The sequence below is a fragment of the Thamnophis sirtalis genome, unplaced genomic scaffold (genome assembly GCF_051295495.1).
Source record: "Thamnophis sirtalis isolate CommonGarterSnake01/CBP01778 unplaced genomic scaffold, rThaSir2_p1.2 scaffold_2, whole genome shotgun sequence".
NCBI classification, from domain to species: Eukaryota; Metazoa; Chordata; class Lepidosauria; order Squamata; family Natricidae; genus Thamnophis; species Thamnophis sirtalis.
This window is the reverse complement of record NW_028261382.1, coordinates 73,291,767-73,301,457: the sequence shown is the minus strand read 5'-3', so window position 1 is coordinate 73,301,457 and position 9,691 is coordinate 73,291,767. Positions and strand designations below refer to the sequence as shown.

Sequence of the window (9,691 nt, the reverse complement as noted above, 5' to 3'; positions counted from 1 at the left end):
TGAGTGACTTTGAGCCAACCACTAGGTGGCGGTGAATTCTAGTCCTGCCTTAGGGATGAAAGCTGACGGAGTGACTTTGAGCTAATCACTAGGTGGCAGTGAGTTCTAGTCCTGCCTTAGGGATGAAAGCCGACGGGGTGACTTTGAGCCAACCACTAGGTGGCGGTGAATTCTAGTCCTGCCTTAGGGATGAAAGCCGGCTGGGTGACTTTGAGCCAATCACTAGGTGGCGGTGAGTTCTAGTCCTGCCTTAGGGATGAAAGCCAACTGAGTGACTTTGAGCCAACCACTAGGTGGCACTGAGTTCTAGTCCTGCCTTCGGGATGCAAGCCGACAGGGTGACTTTGAGCCAACCACTAGGTGGCGGTGAGTTCTAGTCCTGCCTTAGGGATGAAAGCCGACTGAGTGAATTTGAGCCAATCACTAGGTGGCAGTGAGTTCTAGTCCTGCCTTAGGGATGAAAGCTGACTGGGTGACTTTGAGCCAACCCCTCCCTGTCAGCTTAACCCACCTCTCAGGGGTTATTGTTGTGGGGAAAATAGGAGGAGGAAAGACTATTATGCATTCTCACCCCCTCGAGTTATTCACAAAAACAATCAAGGCATATAAATGAAATAATTCTGGGCTTCTGAAGTCTACACGTCTGACAGTTTCTTAGTTTGAGGAACATTGCTCTAAACCAGGGGTGGCCAAACTTGGGAACTTTAAGACTTGTGAATTTCAACTCCCAGAACTCCCGGCTGGCTGGGGAATTCTGGGAGTTGAAGTCTACCAGTCTTAAAATTCCCAAGTTTGGACATCCTTGCTCTAAACCATTTGAAAATAAATAGGGACACAGTGATTGAAGAAACTGTATTTGGGCACAAATCCTATTCCTGAAAATCCCATCATCTCAAAAGATGGTGAGGATTTTGTCCAGTTCGATTATAGAGGGAATTTGGTGCTCTCCCCTCCCCTTCCTTTCCTTAAAGGAAGGACTTTATTTCCTGTGTTTTGGTGAGGCCAAGAATCCTTCTCCAATGCTACAATTTATTCTGGGATAAAGAAAGAAACATTTCGGCCCCAGGATGAGTCCGAGATCAGGTATTTTGTCTGTTATGGAGACCCCAATTTCCCTGTGCCCAGAACGCTTTCTCAAAAGTAGTTGTTGGAAATACACTTACCACCACTGTTGTGGCCGGCCTGCCAACAGAGCTGGCAGCAGATTTGGACAGTGAGGAGGTTGGGAAGGGCCAGTCCTGGATTCTGGGGAAGGCTCTGAAGAGGGCTCTGTGTCGGAGGCAGAGAGGGGCCCAGGGCCATATGCCAGTTATCAGCTGCCTTCAGAGTCTGACATTGGTTAGGCAGAAGAACAGCTGGAGCATGTTCCTACTGTACGCATGCGCAGAGCTGCCAGATGAAGGGAACAGCTAAAGAGCAGGGGTCAACTTGGGAGGAAGGCCACAGGTGGACGATGAATGGCCCCTCCCAGAGGAAATAAAAGAGGAGTGAAATGGGAGTGGAGTTTGCAGGAGACCATTAGTTTGCTTAATTGGCTTGTGACTCTCCGGTCAGAACAGATAGAAAAGATTTAACATCTGACAAACCTGGTTTTCAATCTTAGTCTTATATCGTTACCGCAGAAGAGTTAACTCTGTTTAACTGAATTAATCTGAACAGCTGAAGTTACACAAAATCATAGACCCATCATCTTGGCTGTTGGACAAACCACCACATTTTATCCTGATGGTGTGAATTCAGCTGGGTCTCTGGGTCTATGTTGCAGCCTGGTGTACAAACACTTCAGAGTGGTTTAACGCCCACGGTTGTTAAGTGAACCACGGATCCAGACAGAGCTCTCAAACAGGTAACACTCTCTTAAGTAAGGTTTGAAAATGGGTTTGAAAATGGCATCCCAGCATTGTCATTTTAATATAGTTAGACCACGTGTAAGACTGGATTTTATCATAGATTTTATCCGTTATTTATTATTTTATTCTAGAATGTTTAATTGGATATTCACGGAGTGTTTTTATTTATTTATTTTATTTTATATATCTATGACTGCAATGAATTGAAACTGATGTAAAAAAAGGTTTATTTAGACTCCCCGGAGAAGAGCCTAATGCTGGGAACGATGGATGGCAAAAGAAGAAGGGGATGACAGAGAAGGAGGTGGCTGGATGGAGTCACTGAAGCAATCGCCATGTGCTTCAATGGACTCCAGAGGATGGTAACAGCAACTTAAAAGTAACAGAATTGGAAGGGACATTGGAGGTCATCTAGTCCAACCCCCTGCTCATGCAGGAGACCTATACTAGTAAAAGACAGGAAGGCCTGGAGGAACATTGTCCCTGGGGTCGCGATGGGTCGGATGTAATTTCACAACTAACAACAACAAACCAGTTGTGGGTTGCAAATCCCGTTCCAACCGTTTTTTTTTTTTGGGCACGGGTTTCCAACCTCCAAAACTGGCCAGGAGCAGAGCATTTTCTGCACACGCTCAGAGAACCCCGCTTTCTCCCTCCCCCCCAATCTCCCCGTGAAAACCACCCGGGGCTCTGGGTCTGCGCCAACCCCTTCCCCATCCACGCTCCTTCCTCCGGGGGGGGGGGGGGTCCGAGCTGGGAAGTGGCTCCTGCACGCAAAGCTGGGACGGAAGGAGGGATGGGGTCGGGAGCAAAATGGGTTTGTGTGGGTAGGTAGGTGGGGGGGGGGTCTCTTGCTTGGCAGAGGCGCAGCTGCATCGGTGGTTCGAATCCCCCCCGCCCTCCACCCTCCAGCCTTGCATCGCTCCGGGTCGCCGCTTTCCGCTGTTGCACGGCTCGCGCCCGCGCTGCGGCTCCGGAGCCGGGGAGACGCGCAGGAGCCGCAGCAGCAAACACTGCAGCAGAGGTACTCTCCTGCCTTTGGCTACCTTGGCGGGCGCTGCGCAGGTTGGAAGCTGTTGCCCGCTGGAGGAGGAGGAGGAGGAGAGAAGGCGCGGCCCGGGCAGGGGGTGGTGGGCTGGCAGAGGCAGCATCCAGGCGCCCCCCCACCCCGCGCAGCCCCGCCGGGCCATGCTGCGCGCTTCCCCGCGCCTTCCCCGCCCAGACGCCTGGCCCCGCCCGCCGCCCGGACGCCTCTAGCCCGGCCCGGCCGGTGCGCAGCTCCCGCTCGGCGGCTGGACTGCCGCGGCGCCTCCCGGCCGCGCCATGGCTCAAGCGGCCAAGCAGCTGAAGAAGATCAAAGACATCGAGGCGCAGGCCCTGCAGGAGCAGAAGGAGAAGGAGGAGACCAACCGCAAGCGCCGCAACCGCTCCCGGGACCGCAAGAAGAAGGTCAGTCCGGCCGGGGCCACGTGCCCCACGGCCGCTTCCCCCTCCCCTCAGCACCCCTCTTCCTCCTTCCCTTCCTCTCCTCCTTCTCCTCCTTTTCTTCTTCCCTTCCTCCTCTTCCCTTCCTCTTCCTCCTCTTCCTCCTCTCTTTCTTCCTTCCTCCCCCCTTCTTCTTCCTCCCTTTCCCCTGCTCCTCTTCTTACCTTCCTCTTCCTCCCCTTCTTCTTCCTCTTCCTCCTCTTCCTCCTCTTCTCCTTCTCTTCTTACCTTCCTCTTCCTCTTCTTCTTCCTCCTCTCTTTCTTCCTTTCTCCTCCCCCTTCTTCCTCCCTTTCCCCTGCTCCTCTTCTTCCTACTCTTCTTCCCTTCCTCTTCCTCTCCTTCTTCTTCCCCTTCCTCCTCTTCTCCTCCTTCTGTTCTTCCCTTCCTCTTCCTCTTCTTACTCCTCTCTTTCTTCCTTTCCCCTTCCTCCCTCTCCCTCCTTCTTCCTCCTGTTCCCCTGCTCCTCTCCTTCCCACTCTCATTCCCTTCTTCTTCCTCCTCCGCTTTCCCTCTTCTTCCGCCCCTTCCCCTGTTCCTCTTCTTCCTCTTCCTCTTCTTCCTCCCCTCCCCTGCTCCTCTTCCTCTTCTTCCTCCCCTCCCCTTCCTCCTCCTCTTCTCCCTCTTCTCTTCTTCCCCTCCTCTTCCTTCTCCTCTACTTTCTCCTCCCCTTCCCCCCTTCCTGCTGCTCCTCTTCCTCCATCCTTCCTCCTTCCTCTCTTCCCCCTCTTCCTCTTCTCCCTCTTCTCTTCTTTCCCTCCTCTTCCTCCTCCTCTACTTCCTCCTCCCCTTCCCCCCTTTCTGTTGCTCCTCTTCCTCCCCCTTCCTCCTCTTCTTCCACCCTTCCTTCCCCCTCTTCCCCTTCTCCCTCTTCTTCCCCTCCTCTTCCTCCTCTACTTCCTCCTCCCCTTCCCCCTTTCTGTTGCTCCTCTTCCTCCCCCTTCCTCCTCTTCTTCCACCCTTCCTTCCCCCTCTTCCCCTTCTCCCTCTTCTTCCCCTCCTCTTCCTCCTCTACTTCCTCCTCCCCTTCCCCCTTCCTGCTGCTTTTCTCCCTCCCCCTTTCCTCCTCTCCCTCCCTTCCTTACCCCCTCCTCCTCTTCTCTTTTTTCTCTTCTTCCCCTCCTCTTCCTCCTCCCTTTCCCCCTTCCTGCTGCTCTTCTTCCTCCCCCTTCCTCCTTGTCTTCCTCCCTTCCTTACCCCCTTCTTCCTCTTCTCCCTTTTCTCTTCTTCCACTCCTCTTCCTCCCCGCTCGCGCTCCTTTGGAGGCTGGGGATCGACGCAGCTCCCGGTCTCCCCCTCCGGCTCTGCGGCGCCACGGGACGTGGAACGGCTACTGCTCCTCTTTGCGGGGCTGGAGCTCCGGGTGGGGGTCCCTGGACGGGGAAGGAGCGGCGCCGCGGGGCTCGTATTGCGGGGAGTGGGTCCCTCTGGGGTCGGGGCTGGGAAGTTGCGCCCCTCGGAGTGCAGGCAAGGTGGGGGCGGGGAGCCTCGCCCGGAGCTGTCCGCCCTGAAAGGGGGCGGCTTGCTATAGAAAGGAGCTGACCAGCACCTGACCCGCCCCGGTTCTCCTCCAGTCGCTGGGCCTGGGCAACTTTGGCCTTTTCCAAGGATGATTGGCTTCTGGACCAAAGCATTTCCCTAGGCTGGGGATGATGGTGTTTGTAGTTCGACACCCCCCCCCCCCCGCGCAGCAGGAGAAAGAGGAGGATGAGGTTGGGGGTGAGGGGGAGATGGTGTGGCCAAGAGCCCAGCAGAAAGTGGGGGAGCTCTTCTTTCATTCATGGTTCTGCCATGGAAGCTGCCAGCAGGAGCTAAAAAAAAAAAAAAAAAAAAAAAGGAAGGGGAGCCCATCCCTCTCCCTTTCTACCGGTAGCTGTGATTGGAGGGTAGACTGCCCCTTTCACTGGAGGTTCCATAGGGAGGAACCTCTTATCATCCCAGTCCTGTCTGAGATTTTGGATTCCTGGCAGTTTTGTCTGACTCTAGAAGTTCCTGCACCTAGTGACCCAGGTGGGGGAGATGCAGAGTTACTCCCTCTGATGAAGAAGGTTGGTTCCCCTGCCCCCCACTTCGTCCCCAGCATTTCTTTTAAAGTCAGCCATCTTTCTCTAGAATGCCTGAAGCTCCTTCTGAGAGTCCAGGTTTGTAATGCAGTCTCCAGAAGTCAGGTGAGGTGAGGTATACGTGGATGGGGGGGGGGAGATTAGGTTGAGGGTTTTTTGGGGGAGGGGGGAATGGGAGGTGGAAGTTTCCTCCCAAGTGTAATTTGGTGGTCTGGGATGCCATCTCTAGCACCATCAGAAAGGAGAGAGAGAAATAATAATAATAATAATAATAATAATAATAATAATAATAATAATAATAATGATGATGATGATGATGATGATGATGATGATGATGATGATGATATCCAGAATGACTTCCAAGGACGGACTTTCTCTAGTTGCTCATTTAAAGGAGGAAGGTGCAGTTGAAGGCCCAAGGCCACAAGCAATCTGTGTGTGTGTCTGTGTGTGTGTGTGTGTTACACCTCCTTCAAATTCTGCAACTTTCTTTTTTAAAAATTACACAGAAAGGGAAAAGGTCAATGGTATACAGTAGAATGGAATGGAATAGGCTAGAATAGAATAGAATAATGGAATAGAATGGAATGGAACAGAATAGCATAGATGAATATGAATAGGATAGAAAATAGAATAGAATAGAAAGTGTAGAATAGAATAGAAGAATAGAATAGAAGAATAGAATAGAATAGAATAGAGTGTAGAATAGAGTAGAGTAGAATAGAATTATTTATTGGCCAACTTGATTGGACACACAAGGAATTTGTCTTTGGTGCAGATGCTCTCAGTGTACATAAAAGACAAGATACATTCTATAGAATAGAATAGAATAGAATAGAATAGAATAGAATAGAATAAAGAAGAATAGAGTAGAGTAGAGTAGAGTAGAGTAGAGTAGAGTAGAGTAGAGTAGAGTAGAGTAGAGTAGAATTCTTTATTGGCCAAGTGTGATTGGACACACAAGGACTTTGTCTTGGTGCATATGCTCTCAGTGGACATAAGGAGAATAAAATACATTCATCAAGAATCATAAGTTACAACCCTTAATGATAGTCTTAGGGTAGAAATAAGCAATCAAAACATCCTAGGAAACAATCAATATAAATCATAAGGATACAAGCAACCATTAAAGTCCTGCAGTCATAAGTGGGAGGAGATGGGTGATAGGAGCAATGAGAAGACTAATAGTAATGCAGCCTTAGTGAATAGTTTGACAGTGGTGAGGGAATTATTTGTTTAGCAGAGTGATGGCCTTCCAGAAAAAACTGTCCTTGTGTCTAGCTGTCTTGGTGTGCAGTGCTCTATAGCATCGTTTTGAGGGTAAGAGTTGAAACAATTTATGTCCAGGATGTGAGGGGTCTGTAGATATTTTCACGGCCCTCTTGTTGACTTGTGCAGTGTACAGGTCCTCAATGGAAGGCAGGTTGGTAGTAAAAAACAGAAGATCCATGTCAATTTTTGGAAACAAACAGACTAAAAAAACCCTCAACAACCCAGAAAAAAACCTGGTCATAGCTTTTCCAGTGGGTGGTTGGGGGAAGCAATCTTCATTCTGGAATGAATGAATGAAGCATTCAGCAAAATTGCATTTTGCTATCCTGCTACCTTTCCCTGCGTTTTGGAGAATATACTTCCCAGCATCGATTTACCTACTGATGCACCAGGTATATGGACCTTAACAAGCTGTCCCCCTCCCCCCGTCCTCTCCGCTTCTGAACTGCACACCTGTGACATAACTGGACCAGGAACTAGTCCTGCTCATTTGAATGCAAGAAAAAACTCTGCCCCCCACTCCACTCCTGATTCCTTGAGATGTGAGGAAGACCCTGGATGAAGCCAATCAGAAGCTGCTTCTTGGGCTGTGCAAGTTTTTGTGCTCCACTAAGCAGCTTTGAGGGACGTGGGGGCTCAGTGGCTAAGACGCTGAACTTGTCGATCAGAAAGGTTGGCAGTTCGGCGGTTCGAATCCCTAGCGCCACGCAATGGAGGGAGCTCCCGTGACCTGTCCCAGCTTCTTCCAACCTAGCAGTTCGAAAACACGTAAAAAATGCAAGGAGAAAAATAGGAACCACCTTTGGTGAGAAGGTAACAGCGTTCCGTGCACCATCAGTGTTTAGTCATGCCGGCCACATGACCACGGAGATGTCTTTGGACAAAGCTGGCTCTTCGGCTTTGAAATGAGATGAGCACCACCCCCTAGAGTCAGGAACGACTAGCACATATGTTACTTATTTCCCGCCCCCTCTGGTTGTAGCCCCTGTCTAGATGTGCATGTTAGCCTGGAAACCTATATATCCCGTGTGTGTGTATTTTTTTTTTAGCATCTTTTGGTTCTGATAAAGACACCACTTTACATAACTCTGGGTTGGCCGTTGCTGCCCATCTAGGGAAGTTTAACAGAATAATGGAATCCAGAGCTGGAAGGGACCTCGGAGGTCTTCTAGTCCAACCCCCTGCTCAAGCAGGAGACCCTTCATCGTTTCAGACAAATGGCTGTCCAATTTCTTAAGTTGTTGAAAGAAAAAAAGTGGGCAGGATTTAACTGGCATTCTCTTTAAGAATGAAATGCTTGAGACGAACCCAGCATAATCTGAGTTTGTTAAAACGGTCTTTTGTAGTTGAGCAGGTTTTGGTGTATGTATCCATCCCCTGTTCTCCTTTGTCAAAGTTGCATTGGAGGCCCTTTGCACTAGCAGCGACTGAGTTTTGTGGCACCCTAAAAGTAAGGTTTGCTCGTGTTTTAAGGGGGAGCTTTGCTATTTTGTTTGTCGGCCATTACAATAACAACCACAACAATATGATGTTTTTGTATACATTACATATACATATTCGCCCTCCAAAACTTTCTGCCCTACTGTCCTCCAAATACGGCTGGACTACAAGTCCCATCATCCTCAGTCCTAAATTGTACCCTTGCCGAGCTGTATCCCCTGAACATGATCCCTTTAGATTACCTTCCTTTGATACTCCTGGGAATGGACCTCACGAGTCTCATGAATTTCAAAATATGGTGAATATTGATGAATATCAAAATATGGATAAGGAAGAAATGATACTGGACGCCTATTGAAAGCAATCAAGATCTTGTATCATTTCAAAGTGTGGCCATTTGATAGCAGTATAAAGTGTTTGTTTTTTTACAGCAGAAACAATTCTGATAGTTCCTGAGATGTTTCAGGTAGTCCTTGACTTATGACAGTTCATTTAGTGACTGTTGGAAGGTACAGTGGCACTGAAAAAAAGTGACTTGTGACCATTTTTCCCACACTTGCAGCATCCCCATAGTCACGTGATCAAAATCCAGGTGCTTGGCAATTGACTCACATTTATGACGGTTGCAGTGTCCCCTTTTGTGACCTTCTGAGCAAGCAATGGGGAAGCCAAGATTCACTTCATAACCAGGTTAAAAATGTTGTCCACTGCAGTGAGTCACTTAACAAATGTGGCAAGGAAAGTCATAAAAGTGAGCGAAACTCACTTCACAAATTTCTGTCTTAGCATTCCCTTATCCATTTTGGACTCAATCGTGGTCGTAAAGTTGAGGAACACCTGCCTAAGGCCGTATACTTGTAACTCAGAATTGTTTTATTGCATCTGTTTAAATGTCCAATGCATCGGTTGCAGTCCCCGAAAATGTACGTCGTCTTAATATTTACGCTACAGTAAAATGTTCGTATTCCATTCAGCTACTCTTTCTTTTCCGTTTCACTGCACAAATGTTGTGTAAGGACTACAGCAGAATGTCTCCACTCTTTCTAGGTGGTTGTGTATTTTGTGTAGGACCAGAAAAAAAAACCTCACACTTAATGTACAGTAGTTGTCTCATATATGCTGTGTAAGGAGAAAGAATTGAAGCTTAAGAACAGCTGCAGGGAAGTTTGATCAAAAGATGAATAGCATGGATGAAAACCAGCCCAGCTGTATCTTTCCTTTTCTTATAATTTCACCTAGATTAAGCTTTACAAGTGATATTTTTACTGTTGGATCCTCAGCCATACGTTTCTGGTTGGATAACCCATTTATTATTATTATTTTGCCTGACTGCAAAGGAATGATGCAGTAACTTATGCAGACCTATATTTCGGCTCTGTGTTTTATTTCACCGCGATCCGTGGCAATAAATTACTCTGGCAATGTGATAATATGGGTGGTAAAAATAGGGGCAAAAAAACAGATGGATAAAGGAGATAAGGTACTTCCCCCCCCCCCCATGTGAAGGAAGTGCCCTGGGAAGAAACTCAATTAAACTGACCCTCGCAGACACAAGGAAGGAGCTGCTGCAGCCACAATCCACT

At 48.7% G+C, this 9,691-nt stretch overlaps 1 protein-coding gene across 1 annotated transcript in view; it reads left to right on the top strand.

Moving 5' to 3' along the window:
- Window positions 1–3,085: 3,085 nt before the first annotated feature.
- Window positions 3,086–9,691, top strand: part of ANK1 (ankyrin 1) — a 202,709-nt gene continuing 196,103 nt past the window's right edge. The window contains exon 1 of the mRNA XM_087706092.1: window positions 3,086–3,299. Coding sequence (XP_087562218.1) covers window positions 3,174–3,299 — 126 coding nt within the window. The 5' untranslated portion in view covers window positions 3,086–3,173. The remainder of the gene's footprint in view (window positions 3,300–9,691) is intronic.